Below are 22,776 nucleotides of genomic sequence, written 5' to 3' on the forward strand. Positions count from 1 at the left end.
CTTATGATTCATGTGTTTTTAGAAGTAAACACCAAATAATTTGAGGATCCCCGTTTCATATATAATTATAAGTTGTATACCGCGTAGATGTCAGAAACCATGACCTTAAATGATATAGGGGCTGTTTTCATCGACCTCCCTAATTACTTAAGCTAAGCGCCAACGAACTTAAGATTTATACAACTCATCATTAGTCTAATTCTATTTATCAACCTGTCTTTACTTTTTTTATAAGAAAAACGACCATTCAGGAAGTGTTTTTTTTTTTTATTTTGACGTCCGTCAATACGTTATATTGGCAAGGATAACACCGAAAGAATATTGTCGTAAATGTTATAATTTGCATATCATTGTCCATAAATTAACGTTCACAAAAAAAATATATTATTTTCTTGTGAGTGCAAAAAAGTCGATTTATCAGTTAAAAAAAACCCACATTTGTTACTCAATGAATCAAATTTTGTTTTATTTTCATGTAACGTATTTCATTTGAATGTCGATTTGTGCTAAATATTGAATTTCACTCAGTGTACATTGGTGCGATTATGAATTATTCAGATCTTTTTACCGTCTGAAAAATGATGATCTGCACAAGGGCTAAAATAACACCAGCCTGAATTGTCTCCCTTTGTCTCCCAATCAGCTGCAACGTTCAACTATCAACAACATATGAATTTTCGTGTGCTCCGGTAATGTAAATAGTTTCATTTTAACTCATGACCCTTCATTGTAGCTGCGCTCGGCTTTGACATTAAAATGCATTTTTAGCAGTCATTTAAAAAAGGGCGATACTAGAGGAACATTCACTCATTAATCGAAAACGAACTGACAACGACATGACTTAAAAAGAAAAAAAACCAGATAAACAGACAAACAATAATATGTACAAAAAAATAACATGGAAAAATATGACTAAGCAACAATAACCCCACAAAAACCAGGGGATAATCTTGGGTGCCCATGAAGTCACGTTAAGCAGAACCTGGCAAACATGTGGCACCCGCCGTGTTGCTCATGTTAATATAAACCTGGTAGTAAGACTTATTCGGTAGGCCACATTCGTGAAAAGGGAACGGAATTGTATAGTTGCGACGCAAGGAACATATCCGCTATCATCTGTGAAATATCGTCGTACTCATTAATTTTCAACATTTATATAAAATATCATTTATTGCTAAAATTTGAGACAATCACATTTGTCCAATAAAACAATTAAAAATAATGAACAACCATTCAGAAAAATATATAAACCTATATAGGGGGTACATAATATATGTAGATATGAAACATTAAACGTTATGATGTAGTTGTAAATAGCACTTCTTTATAAATATGTAGACAACATTCTGAATGATGACCTTAGCTTCCTCTCCCCAAGAGGAGTTGGGCAGCGATAATTGTCTATGATATATCTCCCATCACATGAGCAACTTCTCATACATCGAAGCTGATTTAACTACAAAGAAAAAAAACTATTAGCAATTTTCAGTCATATCACAAGTTGCATATATGTGTGATGGTTACGACGGGTGCCACATGTGGAGCAGGATCTGCTTACCCTTCCGGAGCATCTGAGATCATCCCTAGTTTTTGATGGGGTTCGTGTTGTTCATTCTTTAGTTTTCTATGTTGTGTTATATATACTATTGTGTGTCTGTTTGTACTTTTCATTTTTAGTTTATTGTCGATTTATGAGAATGACTGTCCCTCTGGCATCTTTCGGTCCCTCTTTTATGAGAATCTGAAATCATTTTTATAAACCAGCGACTGTCTTTGATCTTCTTTTATCCCACGCGTGAAAAAAAAACCAATTGTTCTTTTTAATTAGCAAATGTTGTTTTGAGATTTTGCAATTTTGCAAGCAGTTCAGCTTGGTATTTTCGTTTGTTGTGCTAATCAATTTTCAAATACAAATGCTCTATAATAAATATCAATGTCCTTGCAATTAAATGTTATGAAATAATTACTATTTGAATTGATTTTTCACAATGTGTATTTTTTTGTTTGGTGAAGATTATACATAAACAGTTTCAAACTCTTACGTAATAAAAAATTAAATTCAGATTTCAGCTCGTTTTAGAGATTGTTATAGCCATACAAGTCAGACACTGACGTCTTGCGTGATGCTTCCGATGGTTACCGAGGAAATCCGAAGTTGTCGGAGTCGTTTACAGAGATTGATCACGTGGTCAGATATGATTGTTAACAAGTTACCTGTTCGGCAGACATTTCTATCATGTCGGCAAACACAATCCACTGTACACTTTCATAGAATGGAGGTGTTGTCAGCGACCCATCATATGTCCAGTAATTACTCAAATCAGCTAGAAGAAAATAATTGCATTAACATTAGGAATAAAAAAGAAAATGGCGCATGATTGTCAGACAACTCTCCATAAGAGACAAAATGGCACTGATATCAACAACTATACATGTAGGTCACATACGGCAAAGTCAGCAATAAAAGGCATGACAAATGTAAAACAATTTAAACAAGAAAACTAACGACTTAATGCATGTACCAAATTATTAACAAATAAAAACAAACATATATCACAGCAACAATGTACTTGGAACTTATCTCTTCTTTTAAAAAAACAAGCTGTTTACAAATTAAATCATCAAATCAAAGTTCTTCTACAAAATACCAACTTAAGAGAGAAAACGGAATGTCCAGGAACAATCGCACGACAAAAACAACCAGAGAGACAAAAAATGCGTAAGGGTTCCACAGAACTCAGTGTCTCGCCTACTTTTGCTGTTAATCGCAGACTTGACAAAATTGGGGAAAAAATCAATAAAAAGATTCCTCTCGGTACTATCTTTTGATTGTAAAAAGCTTCTGTCCAAGTTTGGTACAAATTCAGGATAGTTTAAAAAAGTTATAAATTTTAAAAACTTTAACCACATCTAAGTGAATGTAATATTTCTTGGCAGAAAAATTAAGTCCATTTATAAGTAAAATACGTAAAAAAACAGAATTTTTATTTTACAAAAATTTACTTCTGGATAGTGATTATACTATCTTATGATCATAAACGAGCTTCTGTCCAAGTTTGGTAAAAATCCAGGATAGTTTAAGAAAGTTATTAAAATTTTAAAAACTTTAACCACAGAGTGAATATTTGTGGACGACGCCGACGGAATGTAGGATCGCTATGTCTCGCTTTTTCGACTAAAGTCGAAGGCTCGACAATAAAAAACTTAAGATGACGATAACGAACAAAATCGAAATCTGGTGATATTCATCAAAACATTACGAAAATATACGCCGGTCAACTCGCAGTGTCAGCATTTTTTTTTACTTCTACCAAACAAATCTGAAGAATACGAAAACATATCCCTAGCGAAATACGACACAGACATATAGTATAAATCATAGCTGTAACCATTCAAATGAAGTCTGTATATAGCGTAAATTGTAAAGTTTGCCATAATTATTAATCAAGGGAGATTGGTTATGTGGTCTCCTATGATCATAGTCAAAATCCATACCACTTGTTAAGCTCAAAATTATAAATTGAGTTTTGACATGTTTTGGTTATATATTTGAAAAATAAAATAAAACATACAGTGGCTTGCTCAACTTCAAGCTCCAACATTTGATTCCGATTTAAAAACGTTGCCATATTAGCTTGTGGTGCTAATGAGCTTCTTTGGGAGCAATGAACAAAAACAGGAACATTTTAATATTATTCTTACATTATGAAAATTTTATTTTAGAAGGGAGATAAGTCAAATAATTTTATTTTATAATAGGACGAACTGTGAACATTTTTATTGAGTGGATGTCGTTTGTTTATGTGTTACATATTTGTTTTTTGTTCATTTTTTTTTATATAAATAAGGCCGTTAGTTTTTTTGTGTGAAATGTTAAACATTGTCATTTCGGGGCCTTTTATAGCTGACTATGCGGTATGGGCTTTGCTCATTGTTGAAAGCCGTACGGTGACCTATAGTTGTTAATTTCTGTTTCATTTTGGTCTTGTGGACAGTTGTCTCATTGGCAATCATACCACATCTTCTTTTTTTTTATATTTACGTAACAGAGACATAATTGTATTTATTAAATAAACATTTGGTCGTAGTGGGCTGCTTGCTGTGATCCCAATTTAATTTTTTTTTAAATATAACAAGTAAAAATTCATTTAGCGGATTTTTTTTTCAAATTGCATTATACATAATATTTATTTCAAGTTTTCCCTGTACAAATCATATTACGTGTGAATTGTGTATATATGCAGCCTTCCATATGCACACTTTAAAAGCCTTCCATTGCAAATATTGCTGACCTTCTGGTTATATTGTAGTATCTTAGAAACAGACGGACTTTTCACGGAAACATAACCTCAATCGATCTGTGTATAATAGCTTGCAAAGAGCCAAAATACCAAATGTTGTTATCCTATTACTCAAAAGAAGTCATAATATCATGTGCCAAATACACTATACAGTTATTCAAGCAGTCGCATAACCATTAAATTGAGGTAAAACATGGTAACATACGTTAGCTGCAAAGACGGTGTGAATCATTGCTCACAAATATAGGCTTAATACAAATAGTTATGCCATCCCGTTGCACCCGATTCGGAATGAGTTTGCCTATCATATTCTTAGATTTTCGTTGCAGGCGAGATACATTGGGTAAAACCACTTCAATATGACATGATACAACCATTGACCATGTTTTTGATATAGAAGATGTTGCGGGATTAAAGTAGCTTCTCAGATCGCAAACCTTATCTTAAGAACAACCGACAAAACACTTCTACGTGTGTATACATTTATACCTATAGTTTATATAGACTTTGGTAATAAAAAAAGAAGATACATTTTCGGATAAACTAAACAAAAAAGAGATCTAAAAGTAGAAAATATAATTACATGGTAGTATGTGCTTCGGGTCAAACTTATCCGGGATTTTTGTAAGTGCATCCTTATCAAAGATCCGTTGAATTCCATCTGTCAGTTTTCTTAATTCTTTGTGTTCTTGTCCTTCCTAGGAAATTAAAAACAAATCTTGATAAGGAGCAGTGAAAATGAAGCAAGCATATGTATTTTTAAAAGATAAAAGATATATTCATCAAATCGCACATGGTCTTGATGACATCCTCTCTTAACAAAATAATTCCATTTGATATTTATAAATAGAGCAATTATTACCTGTGTAAGGGGAATACTTACTTCTTGTCCAAATTGAAATATGATTGACAGAGATGTAGGTGTACGTCAATGAAACATCAACTCATAAAGACAATGTGAAATAAATTCTGTCAGAAAGACATGTATGTAATATATTAGAATCAATCTATACATCTGATATATTTTACCAATTATATAACGTATCTGAGAGACAGATCAAATTATATAATGACATAACATTGACAAATGAATCAGGAAAAAGAGGCCAAGGTCAGATGTTCATGCTTGTACACCTCAAAGTCGTGCAAGACAAGTTATGTAACAGTTTATTTATTACTTATAGTATAAGACAAATAGTTCCTTATTATAACGAACCGAATACGGCCATTCGATAGCAAACATCCAAACCCATCATGAAGATAGACGCATGCTTGGCTCTTAGTATGTATTGATACACGGCCACGTTCGGTAGCATTGGATAGATTTAATTCAACTTCTTGTGAGGGGAGAAAGTCATATTTTCTGTAGCTTGAATGGACTTTGTAACAGCTTATTGCAGGGTCCGTATATGACCAGTTGTCGTAAAAAAGTTTGCAACATAACGATAGTTACAATGGAAGAGCGTTCGTCAAGATGATCACATTTGTTCAAATGTTGTACGTGTACCATAACACCCAAAAACAGGGCCACTGAATACCAAATAATTGCATTATCGATTTAAAAGTTACCAGGATAAAGCCGATGAAGGAGAAGACAATAAGTTAAGACAATCGTAGTTTTACCGATGTTGAAATTTAATAAATCTATTAAGAAAACAAAATCAAGGTAGCAAACACTAACTGTGGGAAAGACACGAACTCCTAAAGGAGTAAGACCGGGTGCTTGCTATTTAACACACACACCAATACATTCGAGCGTCACTTGAAGGTCTTTTGTAGACGAAGCGCGCGTCTGGCGTACAACTTTTCATTCTTGTATCTATGATGAGTTTAGTTATACACATAAAATGCTCATGCAAAAAGAACTATGCATACCTTAATGAAGAATCCCAATACCGCCAAACCATCTGACTTGTCTGCTGCTTCACCAAAGCTATTATATCTACTTTTATTCCAATGCACTAGATGAAGCTTAAATAAAAAAGTAAAGCTTTTCTAATTTGACAAAGATTCTCGATTGGTCTTCTGAATTACCACAACAAAATATTGATTTAAATAAGACACTTGATGAGGATAATACTTCATTATTATTTCGTTAAAAGTTTCACTCGAAAGTGTGTTATATAGTACCTGATTGATAGTTGTCGTCTCATTGGCAAATGTACCACATCTTCTTGTTTCTATACGAGAAGTGTCTTATACAATAAAAATATAGTTTCATAAACTTAATGTTTGTCTTATGCATTTCACTATTTTATTTCATTACAAACGCTCAGCCAAAGGTCAAAAGCAGAGATATACATATAAATACACACATGTGTACATGTAGTCTAAAGATATCTAAAAAGAATTACCTAAAAGGGTAAATTTTATGTGTTATTTTCTATTGCACATTTGTATTATACCTCAGAAGCATATGTGTAACCGTTGAGTGTGTGTTCTGAACCTTTATTACTATTTGATCCCCAGTGGAAATGGAATTGTTCGAGTCGATACTTTCCATCGAGTGGTCCGCCGCTGATCTCTGTAAAAAGAAAAAAAAGGTAAGTACATGTTTTTCTCGAAAGAAAAAAAATTATGTTTCTCTATTAATGACTAATTGTAACTCCTCACTGATGCAGTTTTGGTAAATGAACAATAAAGTTACTAAGAAAATTTAAGATAAGGGAGAAGCACGTCTAATTGTACACGGAATGTGTCAAGATAAGGCGACAATCCGGACAAAAAACAGAACAGTCAAATGCCACCCATACGTCTTCAAAGCAACACAAAATTTCGGAACCCAGAGACAGGATTCAGCTAGCATTCAAACAATAGTGATTACTAGTTTAGTGAAACTGACGCCACACTACCTGAACTCTAAAACATAAATGGACCAACGTTTTATATAAAAAAAAACACACAAGACTAACAAAGGCTAGATGTTCCAGACTTGGTTAATGCGCAAAAAATGCGGCGGGGTATAACATCTTTTTATCTCTTACCTGAAGTTTCTTTGATGTCTGCCCTGACAGATAAACCTGTATTTACTATATGTAAATGCTTTTCTGGTTTGTAATTGATCTTGATTGGTGACAATGAAGAATCGTATTCAACATATTCTGTTCCTATATCTATAGGTGATTGTCTCTTTCCGCTCGAGAATATAGGGTAGTTGTTAAACCATGTATCAGGACCTGAAATAATAATAATAAACTTTTTTTTATAAGTTTCGTCAAAATAGAAAGTCACAGAAATAAATGAAACTGTAAGTAGAAGAAATTTTGGAGACACCGTGGTTAAAGGAGGATAAAAAGGCAGCTATATAAAATACCACTAACGCTACAAAACTATACTGCTGATTTTATAGAGCCGCAACTCTTCTGAAAGTCGTTTATTTGGGATATCACGCATATTTGGTTGATTTTTCATATTTAAGCTTGAATCGGAACGTTTTTAATGACTTAATTAATTAAAATCTTTCACATAAATTAATTGAATCAAATGAAATAGACACTTAAGTGTTTATAAAGTGGTCAAATTCTTTCGTCAGATGAATCTGAAATTTGAGGCCAAAATCGGTCCTTACCGGACCTACTCCTTTAGTGCTGTGATTCAAAGAATAATGTTTGCGCCTAAATAATTGTAATTTCTTGCGAATAACATTATGCCAATGAATTCATTTTGTTTTGTTAATATTATTTACACAATATGTGCTATGAAACTATTAAATAAAATATTGTAATATAAACTATTCTTTTTCTTCATCTTTCACAAGATTTACCTGGATTTACCTTGATTCATTAGTCTGGTGTTGTTACAACATTTTCCTACATAATCCCATTGTTTTAATAAAAATTCTGGCTATTCCTGCATAAAATTTTACTATTTTACCTATAAAATTCATAATGTAGGAATAGCCAGAATGAACCGCATAATATATGTAGTGTTTTGTGTTCTCTTTGAAACAATCTTTTTTTCACAGAAAACGCAAATTTTAGCATAATATCAAAATTCGGAGACCGTTATCGATACGTGTCTGAAACTCTTTCGTGCATGCCCGCGAAATTTGAAAACTCTTTGTTTCAACACTTGTCGAATTGTACCTTGATTTCGCGGGCACCTTCTAGTAATATCAACAATTGAGCAGCATGAATGAATTCTGGTCCTCCGGGAGTCCAGTTGTCGCCTTTCCATAGAGACAACTGTCGTGCGGCTCACATAAATGTAATATCAGGTGTTCATAAATGTAATATCAGGTGTTCAGTCATGGTTGGGTTAAATGTCACAAACGAGGAAGAGTGGATTGTGGGTACGACGGAAGAACATATCCGTTACTCGATAGGGAACTCAAAGATGCATATAGGAAGCAGAAATGTACCTTCTCTTCACATTAGATACATGTACATTGTACTAACATGTATAGCTGTCTTTCTGTCGTTCGGTTTACATACGTTTTAAAATATTTTTGTTTTGTCTTTAGACACCTGGACAAGTGATCATGAGCTGTATTATATTGCTTGTCTGCCCTGTCAGACGTATATGATCTTATGTGCTTCGTTTTTTGTAATGCTTTCTATATTTTAACATAATTATATAAAAAAAGAAATATGATATATTCATCCATGACACAAAATCAGAAAATGCATATACAAAAAGCAAAGACACAGTGATTTAATGCTGTTCTTCGTCTGATAATGCGTCTTTTTTTTTGGAAGCGGAACATCAGGATTATAAATAAAAACAAAATTCGTAAGGATTCCGTGGAACTTAGTGTCTCGCCTACTTTTTCTGTTGGTCGCAGATTCAAATAATGTGAACAAATTAATAGAAATGTTCCTCTAGATACTATCTTTTGATTTTAAGAAGCTTCTATCAAAGTTGGTAAAAATACAGGATGGTTTATGAATATAATAAATGTTTTAAAAACTTTAACTGCAGACTGTATGTAATGTTAACTGGAAATGAAATAAGTCCATTTAAGTTTGTACATGTACTGAAAAACAGGAAATAATTGGTTTCAAAACTTCTAGATTCTCGCTTTTGATCCTAAACAAGCTTCTATTCAAGTTTGGTACTAGGGTGAAATTTAAACAAAAAGAGGTATGGACAAGAGTATTGAGTATAAAAAAGGGCAGGATAAGCAACAATGCTACCAAAAAAGACAGGATGACAGTTTGTTAAAAAAGTCAGGATAAATAACACAAGTCTTAGAAATTACTACACGTCTATCACTCTTGGAATTAAGGTTCCGGTGACGCAAATGTTAAATTCTATTTAATAGGACTATTGTTATAAAGTAATTATGTTCGTTTAAAACTAGATTTTAAGGATTTGAATTTCTTTCAAAGCTTTTTAAAATACTTTCACAGTTAGATAAAAATAAATGCATAACCCTAATATAATCGCGAAATCTCATAAAAACGTGGAATTATACAACCAAGCGGACATTTCTATGAAACCAAAACCGCATATCATTGTTGTCAACTTTGACACTGGGAATTTAATATTAACTTATAAAACAATCTGTTTAGGTATATGTCTTAGAATTATTAATTAAAACAACATGTTATAACTGCTTGTAAGTCCTAATTGTGTGATTATATTAAAACATTTGAGTGATTATGACATATAATTCAATATAAATTGATTGATAATTGTGGTTTAGTTTTAAGAAAATTGTATTCTTTAAATTTAATATGCACTTCAGCACGTTTAAAATGACAGATGCACCAAATAACCTCACGCATGTGTCAAGAAATTTGTGTCTCCAAAATGAAATCTTTATATCAAAATGTTTGCAAAGCTAAAACGGAATCAAACGATAATATCTCAATTTTCTGATCGCAGACCCATGGAAGCATTACACTGACCTTAATTCCACTTCCATGACATACATTTTGGGGTATGAAAAATTTCCCTTTAACAGTTTTAAATCCATAGTTAAATGAGAACTTAAAGACAATAGCCTACTTTCAAGTATATTAAATTCTATAAGCAGTAAATCAGTAAAAAACGTTGATGACGTCACGATCACACGACAACATTATGTTTATGAGCTGATAGACACAAAAAACTTTCAGCCAATCAGAAGACAAATTACATCCAACATTAAATTATAAACTCTTTATATTTCTCATGTTATTTGGGGTAAAATGGTGTCATTTATCACAATGTTTGCAACATGAAAGCAAATGTCGTAAAAAAGTTATATTATATCACTGAAAACTCTTCCCGTTTTGGGGTATAAAACAAACCCGCCCAAAATATCAAATAAAGCAGATTTTTGGGTTTTCTTAAAAAATGTGAAATATTGTAAGAAGGAAAATACCAAACATACCGAACACAAAGGAAAATTAAAAAAGCTCAACGAAAAATAACTGTCATGATTATTCACGACTTGGTTCAGGCATTTTCTTTTATAGAAAATGAAGATTTTTCAAACGCATATTCTACACACAGTTTACAAATAGTATGTAGTATCAGTATTAGAAAGACTTTTACGGGTCAGAATAACCATACATTGATGGATTACACCCCGATTCACGTATAATCTACCGTTTGACATATACAGAGATATGCCAATTGATGTATAATGGCATTTTCGTCACTTTTAAATCTTTAAATGAAATTCGTCCTTGTTATTGTATTTAGTGTAAATATGTTTAAAATTTTATTTTTCCGTAACAAATGGCTTCTTGATATCTTCAAAATAATGAAGTCTAGAAGTATTATGCAGAAAACAATAGAAACAATAGATATAACAGACTAACAGTTACACCACACCACATCTTTTAGTACAATAACGTTAACAACTGCAAATGGTCTAAGACCCATTACATATGATAAGTAAGAAGTCAGTCATTCAATAATGGTGCTCATTACAAACATATTAACATGTACAGTTAAAACTATTAGAATTAGAAAGTTCAGAAATTTAGAAAAAATATTTTAAGTATGATACAAATTCATCTAATATTGATAAAATACTAAGTTTTCTTGCCTGTATTTTCATGGCACACTGCAAACTCCATTTTGTAACTGACCGATAGTATTGACTTTGTGAAGGTGAGTTGTTATATACTGATATCTAATATACTCGTGAGATGGACTCACTGTATTATATTTGGGGTAGATAAGAGAAGACAACTCGGTCCCGATCATTTATTCCTTAAATTGTAAAATAAAATACTAAAATATAGTACAAACCTTTATAAAGTGATAATGACGGAATTTACTTTTAATGTCCAGTTAAAAATATTACAAACATATCAGGGCGAGAAGACATTAAACTTGATATAATAGAGTGTGTAACCTTAGAGCATGAATTTCGTTACAAAATTGCTTGTCTCCACCGGGACTCAAACCCGGGACCTCTGTGTTACAAGGCAACGCTTTAAACGACTAAGCTAAAGAAATACTAACTCCCTAGGCTCAATCGCTTACTGTTGAAGAAGTATCTACCACATTTACTCAGGGACGTAATCCCATCACAAGTGACTTGATTTGTAACAAGCTGCATGGCTCAAAGTATTGCACATTTGAAAGACGATTTAATATACCAGACTCATTATTCTAAATAGATCTGAGCCGAACCACTTTTGCTCTTACTCCTAATTTCCACACTTTTAGTAGAGAAGCAACACATACCTATTTTCAAGTCTGTTAGTGTTGACTGGCAGTAACATTAGATTGGAAAACTTCAACAAAGCAAACAAACTCTGGATGAACCCTTCTCTGTCTATTTTTCTGTCATTTGTGTAACTGTATTTTCTAGAATTAAAGGCCCACGTACAATATAATGCAAACTGAAGTCCTGACTTTACGAAAGATACGCCTACCAATAAATGTTTTATTTTAAACAACATTTTAAGTATCTAATCATATAAGCTAAACCGTTGAAGAGCTATATGACAAAAATACATAAAACTGATAGCCAAATTCATCTGAAGTCAACTTTGCCTGAGGGAGTTGAAACCTTATTTTCTTAATCATTTCAAAATTTGTAAACGGATAATTTTAGAAAAAAATGTTAAATCTACTGAGGTGATGATACCCTCGGGGACTGATAGTCCACCAGCATATAAGTTGGTTCAACAGTATTCACTGAAACTTCTTTTCTAATTCTACACCCCCTCGAATGATGAAATTGATTTCCGATCAGTACCATCATATTAAAAAAAAACCTTGGTGAATACCATACTAGCACATTTTCGATAATATTCAGTCATTTTACAATCTACCTTATAAACTTCAACTGGTTTCAATTAGTTCAGAAATTCTTAAATGAAGCTCTTTAACATTTCAGACTATCAGTAAAGCATACATTTTGACGTTCGTGGCTGCCATATCTGTTTTCCAATTAGAGTTAAGACTAAGATTAAAATGTTTCGTAATGGTATTACAATCTCATATTGTAAATAAACCGAATTCGAACCCATTTGTGGTTCGAGTAAAGTTTTGTTTTATTGATTGATGCTAAGCCAAGGAGAAGGGCAATATATTACTTAAGGGATGTATTTGAACAAAAGAGATTTACAATATACACCAATAAGACATCAACCAAACCACACAAATTAATCAAAGCCATCTAGAGATAACATAACTATATTGTTTCCAACAATAGACAAGGGTTTATAGATTAAATGTGTCAAGTTTTAAGTCGTCCATGTTGAGGTTTATAAAAATTAATTGAATGTGTCCAGTTCCAAGTCGTCCATGGTTGAAGGTAAATAGATTAAATGTGTCAAGTTTCAAGTCGTCCATGTTGAGGTTTATTTATTGAATGTGTCCAGTTCCAAGTCGTCCATGGTTGAAGGTAAACAGATTGAATGTGTCAAGTTCTAAGTCGTCCATGGTTGAGGATTAACAGATTGAATGTGTCAAGTTCTAAGTCGCCCATGGTTGGGGATTAACAGATTGAATGTGTCAAGTTCTAAGTCGCCCATGGTTGTGGATTAATAGATTGAATGTGTCAAGTTCCAAGTCGTCCATAGTTGAAGCTAACTAGCCTCGATATGTCAAGTTCTTAGTCGTCCATGGTTGGGGATTAATAGATTGAATGTGTCAAGTTCTGAGTTAGTGGCGGATCCAGGGGGGGGGGGAGGGGGGAGGGGGTTGGAACCCCCCCCTTTTTTTGGCCGATCAATGCATTTGAATGGGAGCATATAGTTGGAACCCCCCTTTACTCTGGGTTGGGACCCCCCCTTTTTAAAATGGCTGGATCCGCCACTGTGATTCCGCCATGTTTGAGGGTTAATAAATTGGATTTTTCAAGTTCCAAGTCGTCCATGATTGTGGATAACTATATTGAATGTGTCAATTTCTAAGTCGCCCATGGTTAAGAAAAAATAAATTGAAAAATCATAGACCTGCCATCAACACCTTGTTCCTTAATTGATACAAACATACATTTTGAGATTCAGACAAAAACTACTGGCGAGCTTCTCGACTTGGTACAAGCACATGGACTAGGGGAGGGGATAAACATATTATATCAAACTTCCTTCTTTAAATCTTAATCAAAGAAGTACAAAAAAAGACAAAAGAATGTAAATAAAAATCTGTACAGAAAAGTACTTAACACAATTATACGGCTATAGAAGATAACAATCAATTAAAAGTGCTTGCAAGGACTGAAATGGTGGCCAGACTGTGTAGAATTAATTACTTTAAAAAAAAAATAGCATATTAAAGTTTAAATGGATTTTAAGTAACAGTAAAAGTGACGGTTTTATTAATTGTTGTACATATTTAGTGAAGACATTTATAATATTATTAACAGAGTGAAATCTAAATACCAATGAAAAATTATTTTCAAAATAAAAAAAAAATAATCTTTTAAAAAAGTACTTATTTTATAACGGGTCAGAGCTATTTAAATTTTAATCATAATCTTTTAATAATTTTAGTACGGTCAATCTAGTAAAATCGGACAATAAACCGTTTCAAAATTGAATATGATACAAATGTATATAAGAACCTGCGTTATTAAAATTGGAAATGTATAATTTAAACTACGCGTTAGTAGTGTCAAGTCAGGCATAATGTTATTTAATAATATTTAGATTCAACAGTTATGAAATTGTAATTTTGTTTTACTTTTTTTGAATTTAGTTTTAATTAATAAGTTTTATGATAATCAAAAGGCGAAATTGATTTTGAAAGAATGAAGAGAATGAATTAGTATAAACGAATTAATACAATGTCAAGACAAGGTTATAAGACTTGTGGTTCTACGTAATTCTATTACGAGAAAAGTATCAAGTAAACAAAACATAAAAAAAGTTATATGATCAACATAAGTTTGTTTTGTAAATGAATTTTTTAATAAAACAAAAGTAAAACCTTTTGTGTCACCTTTTTTTCTCGACCCCATTCCCCCTATCTTTTTTCTGGCTCAAATATTCACTCTAAAATATTCAAACAAGTTTGTCACTGGACGTTTAGCAAATACAAATTAATCAATTAAAAAAAAGATAGTTCATGTAATACATTTCAAAATTGAGGTGGGGTTGAGGTAGGAGGCTTCCAAGTTAAATAGCAGCGAAACATAATGCTGATCAGATGCCATTGCCTTTTTTTTTAAATAATGGTTTATCACAGACTCCAGTATCATACTTATTCCGAAGTTAACTCTATCAATTATCGATAGGTAAAACCCCTTTTCATGTACCCTGTTTTACTGTTTTTCCTCCCTTTACAGCAACACACATAAATTAAGCTACATACCAGTCTCTTCTATACATGCTGTACCACAACTCATTTTATTTATATATCCAATGTAATTATAATCAAACCATGAAAGTAAACTAACAGAACACAAATTATACAAAAATATAAAACACGTCACTATTAAATTGATAATTCATTAATTCATTAAATGTGTGCATAATTTAAACTATAAAAGGCGGAGCAACGTGACTTCAATTTTAATATTGTCCTATATATGTAAAATATATTAACATGTGTTTTGTACATTTGTTAAACTTCGATAAGAGTTGTACATTTAAACTTCGATAAGAGATCAACGTGTGCTCCGAGTAAAGGAGGGATTTTCATATGTACATACAGTGGCGGATATATATGTATATTTCTCTGAAAACTTTTTAAATTTAAAAAAGATAGTCGTTTTATTTTTTTTTAATGTCATATCAATATCTTAAATAATAGTACACAATATAATCAACCATTCGTGAAAAGTGTTGATCTTGTCTCACCTAGAAAAATGCATATTCGGGACGAGAACATGCATATGACATGTAATGTGATATGTTTTTTCGGTCCTTTACTATTGTGCTCAATTGGCATTTCATTTCGTATATGAATCTTAGACCGACACTCTGAGCTGGAGTAATGTGTTTGTTCAAAAGGTAACCATTAACGGGTACACATACATGTATTTCATTCTGAAGACATTTTATAATTCCGGTCCGATCACTCTTTGCCTCTTCTCTTAATTGCACTAGAAGCAGCAAATACGGAAAGGAGACATGGTATCAACTTCTACATTTGTACGAGATGGACCAAAAGAAATACAAGCATATAAGCAAATACGAGTCACAACACGATCTTCAACATAAACAAAACTAATACCGTATACAAAAAAAAACCATGGGGTATTGTAAGCTTTAAAAGAATAAAATAGACAAAACAAATCAAAGGAATCAACTAACTAACTGGCATGCTTTAATCACATAATTAGAATGTTTTGGCGTTTTGTGGCGGATTCTAAAATCATATTTACAATGTATCAACCTGGCTTCAATTTGCCAAAAAAAAAGGTTTGAAGTTCTCTAACAATAAACCGAGAAAAAAATACGATATATAAATTAAAAAAAAAACACAAAAAACATACGTCGAAGATAAACAGATGTCTAAAAAAGTTACGTGGGACCGAAGAAAAGATCTCAAAATACTACACCGAAAATCAAAGTCAAGAAGCATGACCATTAGAATAGCACTGAAATCAGGTGCTCCGGAAAGTATCCAGGCGACAGATCGTATTGATAACATTCAGAGGCAAATCATATTAGGAGAAACGACGACGGGATTGTGGTTTCTCCAAAACAATATTTTGAAGTAAGAAGCATTGTATATTGTGTCATCTATATAAAAATATACTTGGTTGAGTGAGAACCAAACTCATATTTCCAAGACATCATCTTAACTTATAAAACTCCGACATTTAAAAATTTTATGAGCCTCGTATGGGGTGTCAATCATCAAGGATCTTTAACATCAAGTATAAAAAATAATGACCTTCCAGTACAAATTTGATCTTGTCTTACGACGAAGGACAATTTAAATATTAATCTTGTACATGTAACTCAGGTCATTTCTATTTCTAGTGCTTCTCTTAATTTTTGATGTTGGTTTTCATTTTGTGGTTCCTGTGATATTTCCTATGGTTTATCAAACTTAATAAACATTGTATTTGTCTAAAAACATATTTATTATTTATAAACCATATCTTTTGATATGTTGTGATTTTCAATCAAACCCGAACAAGAATGTATTACAATTTATTAGTATTGCCTATACACTAGTAACATGTATTTGTTTCTTTGAATATTATTTTATACTTTTATCGGAATACAATATCTTGCAATAAGCAATGCAATTGACTGACAAGTTGACAGTTATTTTACAGTAACTGTTATACATTTGTAATAATTAGCGATACTAAAATCAGACATTTACTATTAAGGTGTTTCCCCTTTTACATTAAAATTGTATTACGTTTAAATTTCATTCAACTAATAAATTCTGATCGTTATATCATTTGCATTTTTTTAAAAGAAAATACTCAATAGTATTACAGGAATATATTCTATTGAACCCATATGGTATCTATCGATTCTTAGCTCAATGTCTAGTAGTCCAATTAGGAAAGGAAGGGTAACATGGGTAGTTTAACTACCGTATCATTACCAAGTCAACACTGATGTTGTAAGTTCAAATCCCAAACGCGCTAGATTTTCTTGACTCGTATCATTATTTACTAGGATTATCAGTTTTCTGACCAGAGTTCAGTGGTTTGATCTCTCGGGGAATAGGAAAAGCAAATCGTCATAAAAGGCGTTTACAAAAATGTAACACCAAATCAAATCAAACAAAGACAACAGTAGAAAACCGCTGTTTGAAATTTATTTATAGGTTAGACAATACTTGGTCATGTTTTATGAAGATTTAAGCTCAAGGCGAAGCCGAGGGCTAAAATCTTCAGAAACATGACCAAGTATTGTCTGACCAATTTAGAACATATTCACACTTTTGAGTGACCTTACAAAATTATCCTTTCCCATTGTAATATTCAAACCTAAATAAGAGTTCACTTTTTATAATTGTAATTGTAATTGTAATGAGTTTATTGCAAATCAACATATAATATACTGCTATAGCATCAACAACATATACAACATAGTAAGCGACATAATATAAATGAAAACAGAAATCAAAATAATAACAAAAGAAAAAACAACATATTAAACAAATAGCACCATATATAGTTTTCTTTATCAGTTGTGACCGTAGTTTCCAGCTTTTATTTAACAAACAACAAAGTTTTAATACCAAAGTTCTTGGACATGTATGAATGCGTGATAAACATTTTGCCACAATAGGCCAGGAACAATAATATTTAGGCAAAAATCTTAAACGCAAATGTCTATAGGCTGGACAAATCATTACAAAATGATATTCATTTTCAATAGCTTTCATGTTGCAACATTGACATAGTCTTTCATTACAAGGCACATTGTTATATCTACCAATTTCAATGTTTAAGTGAACCACATCTAAGTTGTGTTAAGAGTCGAACATTAACATCAAGAAGTAAATATTTTTCCAAACAAAAGTCAATTTTAAACATTTTCAAAATATCTAATTTTTCACAATCCAACATACTAGATAATCATGTGTCATAAAAAATTATATCTCGGTGTTTAAAACTATCAGATTTTTTTTATAAAAATTTCTAAATCAACTTGGATTATCTCGCTTGGAAATGTCCAATATTCTTGAACATGTGAGAAAAACACAATCCGGGTTACAAACTTAAACCGAGGAAAACACATCAAATATAATAGGAGAACCACGTCACAACAGAAAAAAAAACCCACTTAAATGTAACACACACAGAAACGAACAATAATATAACAAAGACAATCAAAGTTTGACCTATAACGATATCACTTTCAAATTCGCCAACCCCCTTTTTTGCATATGTATTAAAATATCAGGCATATCATTAAAAAGTGTTTGTGACAAACTGAAAAAATACCAGACAAACTCATTTACGTAATAAGACATTTAATAATATGTATAATATAATACAGTATATGCTTAAGAACAAAGTTAAAACATTTAACCGGCCAGCTCATGATAATAACACGATAGTTAAGATGTTAAAAAATAACGATCCAACTTGCAACATTGTTTTTCATTTAAAATAAAAATAAAAATAAAAATCATCATAGGATTAAGAATAAGAATAAGAAAAAAGTGGTATAATTGCCGATGAGACAACTATCTACCACTAAAGATCAAAGAACGATAATGGAAACAGCTAGCTTTAAGGTATTCAACAAGGAGCAACACCTATACCGCATATAAAAAGGCCCAGACATGACTGAATGTGAAACAAGTAAAAGAAATTCTGCAATTAACAGAAAATTTAAGTGTAGCAATCTAAAACTTACGCCATATGCATTCATTGATGATCGAAATAACTATGTTAATGCCTAGTCGGAGATTAGATAGCTAAGAATATTGTTTGGTGGGAAAAGTCTAACGAAAGTAACAATAAATCCCAAATGGCAACACTGTGTTGTAGTTCTGTTTTATTTCTATTGTCGAACTACAAATGAAATAACTATCTAACTCCTTCTCGAGATATTAATTTCATATTTGTAAAAAAAATGGCATCCAATTGACCATTTAACGATCTTTTTTCTTTCGTTCTAAAACTGCACGAAGTTGTCAAACAATTCTAAAAAAATATGAGAATAGATAGTTAACACTTATATTATAGAAAAAAAAATATATTCAAATTTTAATTTGTATATTGACCTGAATTAGGATTAACTGTTTTGATTTTCTAACTTCATCAAAAAGAGACTCCATCAGAGACCAATGGACAAGAAAACATATATAGATATCACCAATTAACAATATATTGTATGGTTACAATGTATATGTCGTGTACAAGTTGCGATTTTGTACAGGTTATAACATGTACAAAAATATTGTACATGTTATAACTTGTATAATGCAAAAATACAAGTTATAACATGTTCAAAAGTACCTCATACATGTTATAACCTGTACAAAATATTGCTTAAAAATGGTTTTAACTTGTACAAAATCGAAAAATAAGGATATTTTTCAATTATCGCAACAGATGATATTGACCTCGATATCATTTTCATAACTTTTGTATTATTCCTTCATGTTAGTGTGTTTTATCCTTTTTTGATACAGTTAATGTCGTCCAGGGATCGGTATTACGAATCATTCCTAAGACCTGTCATACGATATATCTTAGGACATGTCTTATGAATCTCTTATGACTATGGATAGACATATCTTTATTTGATGAATTATAATTGTGAGTATCCACTTTGAAGGCAATAGTAAAATACTTTCTAGTTGACACTAAATGACATAAGAGGATAGCCAGGATAGATGTGTCTACAAATAAAATTGGGAATTGAAATGGGGTATGTGTCTAAAAGACAACAACCCGCCCATGGAGCAGACAGCATCCAAAGGCCACAAATACATGCTTTCAAAGTAGAGGATATATATTTAAAATATCAAAAGGACATTCGCCTCATGCAATGATCTTATAGTTTATAAACAAAAATTGAGTTATAAATTTACATAAGTCATGCTGAAGGCCAAAAATGTTGAAGAGTAGATCCAAAGATATTGATAATGAAGCGTGGTCCAATGAAACTATTTCAGCTCGCTCTTGCCTTTACAGAGTAAGCATATAAGACATTGTTTTAGTCTTTGCATGCTATAAAAACGAGAGGGAGGAGTATTTCCCAAAATTGTTAGGAATCGTTCTTAAATTTTTTGGAAGAATTTAGGTACTAGTATCTAATGTAATTAATTGTCACTGAGGAATGCAAGCTTTTAGTAAATGGTTTCACACTTATTTAAACCATGATGGACTGCATAAAACATACAATTACATGAAAACACATTTTGCCAACATAAGTCATGAAACACATATTTCTGAAACTTTGTGATCATTGTCCTCTACAGAAAAAGACACGTTCTGGCCCATTTATTGTTGTTCTTTATGCATTGGTGAATTTAAATGTATATTTCACTTCATTAAGATTTATTTTAAATTTTGTACAAGTTAAGACCATTTTTAAGCAATATTTTGTACAGGTTATAACATGTATGAGGTACTTTTGTACATGTTATAACTTGTATTTTAGCATTATACAAGTTATAACATGTACAATATGTTATAACCTGTACAAAATCGCAACTTGTACACGACATATATATTATGATTATATAACTAATATACAATTGCCTTTTGACAAACATAAGACTATAAAGATTCTACGATAAAATACCAGGCAACAGACGAAAACCCAGATCACGAAGCAATAGTATACGTTATTATAATTACAAAGTTGTTGTTCAATATGTAAAAAAAAATACAAAGTGGTTTCATGGAATTCAATGAAAAAAGATAAATTTTCATTTCATTTAAAATGTCAAAATATATTGTTACGCTATCGTATTTCCTCTACACGCTATTTCCAAATTAAAAACAAAGATCCATTCATGATATAAGATATAAAGAAGATACTGCATTAAATGACAGAAGAATTCTTTGAAGTCATAGAGGTAAACATTAATATGTTCTTATGTTATTTGTTCATAGTGTTGTTATTTTGATTTGTTATATTTTGAACTATTATATGATTACTTGTACTCCATTTTCAGAATGTCACCATTCAGCTTTGCCACCGTCATCGTTGCCTTTGTAGTCAGTTCTTATGGACACGATTGTACAAAATACAGCCTGACACCATCAGACCAGTCTCTTATTGACATGATGAAGCATTACTTGCATACCTCACGAAAAGCGGAGTGTCCTGTAACACCTTCACAACTAAGTAAGTCTTTCAGCATTTAATTTGCCTTTGTGATTGTTCAATTTGATGCATCAGTAGTTAACTAAATAAATGTTTAAATCTGGTAAATTTGTTTCAAAAAGATACAAATCAAAATAACAAACAAACAAAGAGTCACAAAAATACCGAACTCAAATCCAAATTCTAAATCGATCAGTCCAAACAAATTGACAAAATACATACCAGAGGAACAGATCGCAAAAACAATATATTATTAAATATTCTTTCTGATGACACTGCTGTGTACATGTGTGATTATAGTGATTATATGATGAATTCTGCTTTCTTTAAATTTCTAGAAATATTTATTGGAAACACTTTTTAGCTATGAAAATTAGTATTTAAGTGATCATATCCACACTAAAAGGTTCTTTACAAATGGTGTTTGAATTAAATCATAATTCGCCGTTTCAGAATCTAATGCATTCTGGGTAATATTTCAAAAAGTACACCAAAACGTCGTGATTGGTTAAAAAGGTCCAAAAACAATTGAAATTCAACCAATGACGTAACTTTATTTTCATTTTAGTACGAACAATGAGTTTATCTATAGTCCTTTAGATTCTGAAACGACCATTGTAAAAGATAGCCAAAGACACCAAAAGTTATGTTATGGATACGGACTAATCTTTTCCTGGAATTCATCTTCATTACGGTTTTTACTGTAAATTTACTATTTGCTGTGTCTATTTAAGATATTGGTGTGACTTATGTCAGATGGGGAAAGAAAACTTGTCCAAAAAATTCGGAAATTGTGTATACAGGAATGGTTTTTCACTATCTTCATTTGAACTAAATCAGAAAATGGTAAGTTCCTATAGATGGATGAGAGCGCCAAACATAAAAAGGCACTTTTACTTGCTAACAATTTTTTTTTATAAATATGTTATGAATATATAATGCCATATGCACATTTAATATTTGTTAAATTTGTTAAAAATCATTGTTATGTTGTATCTTATTTTGTTGCATTTGAACTAAATCAGAAAATGGTAAGTTCCTATAGATGGATGAGAGCGCCAAACATAAAAAGACACTTTCACTTGCTAACTATTTTTTTTTATAAATATGTTATGAATATATAACGCCATATGTACATTTAATATTTGTTAAATATCATTGTTATGTTGTATCTTATTTTGTTGCATTGAAAATTACAACAAATGTCATAAACATAAATAATCTTTTTATCCTAGAATAGGCCTGGGGTTAAAGTCATAAAACTTTGCTCAGTCCTAGGAGCACAAAAATCGAGCTCGAAACATGAAATTAAGCATTTTGATTGGTTGATTTTGGAGTATGAGTACAAAAAACTAACTCGAAAGTTT

The 22,776-nt window shown here is 31.6% G+C and overlaps 1 protein-coding gene across 2 annotated transcripts; it reads right to left on the bottom strand.

Moving 5' to 3' along the window:
* Window positions 1-1,151: 1,151 nt before the first annotated feature.
* LOC139524309 (carbonic anhydrase 2-like) lies at window positions 1,152-15,148 on the bottom strand. Of its 2 annotated transcripts, none has more exons than XM_071319049.1 (7): window positions 15,012-15,148; window positions 7,286-7,477; window positions 6,707-6,825; window positions 6,177-6,272; window positions 4,885-4,999; window positions 2,215-2,324; window positions 1,152-1,456 (listed from the first exon to the last, which is right to left on the bottom strand). In XM_071319049.1, the coding sequence occupies exons 1-7, from the start codon at window positions 15,043-15,045 to the stop codon at window positions 1,325-1,327; spliced, it is 798 nt and encodes a 265-aa protein (XP_071175150.1). In that variant the 5' UTR covers window positions 15,046-15,148; the 3' UTR covers window positions 1,152-1,324. The 2 variants fall into 2 exon arrangements, with proteins under 2 accessions (XP_071175150.1, XP_071175152.1); XM_071319051.1 differs by lacking the exon at window positions 15,012-15,148 and adding an exon at window positions 11,284-11,428.
* Window positions 15,149-22,776: the final 7,628 nt, after the last annotated feature.

The sequence above is a fragment of the Mytilus edulis genome, chromosome 5, assembly GCF_963676685.1.
Source record: "Mytilus edulis chromosome 5, xbMytEdul2.2, whole genome shotgun sequence".
In the NCBI taxonomy this organism is placed as follows: Eukaryota; Metazoa; Mollusca; class Bivalvia; order Mytilida; family Mytilidae; genus Mytilus; species Mytilus edulis.

Bases quoted from the DNA above. Each gene is read 5' to 3' on its own strand.
- LOC139524309 (XM_071319049.1), bottom strand. From the start codon at position 15,045: ATGAGTTGTGGTACAGCATGTATAGAAGAGACTG. The intron at 6,273-6,706 runs GTATAATACAAA...TTTTTATTTAAG, and splicing joins GTTACACATATGCTTCTGAG to CTTCATCTAGTGCATTGGAA. The intron at 2,325-4,884 runs GTAATTATATTT...ATTTTCTTCTAG, and splicing joins CCCGAAGCACATACTACCAT to CTGATTTGAGTAATTACTGG.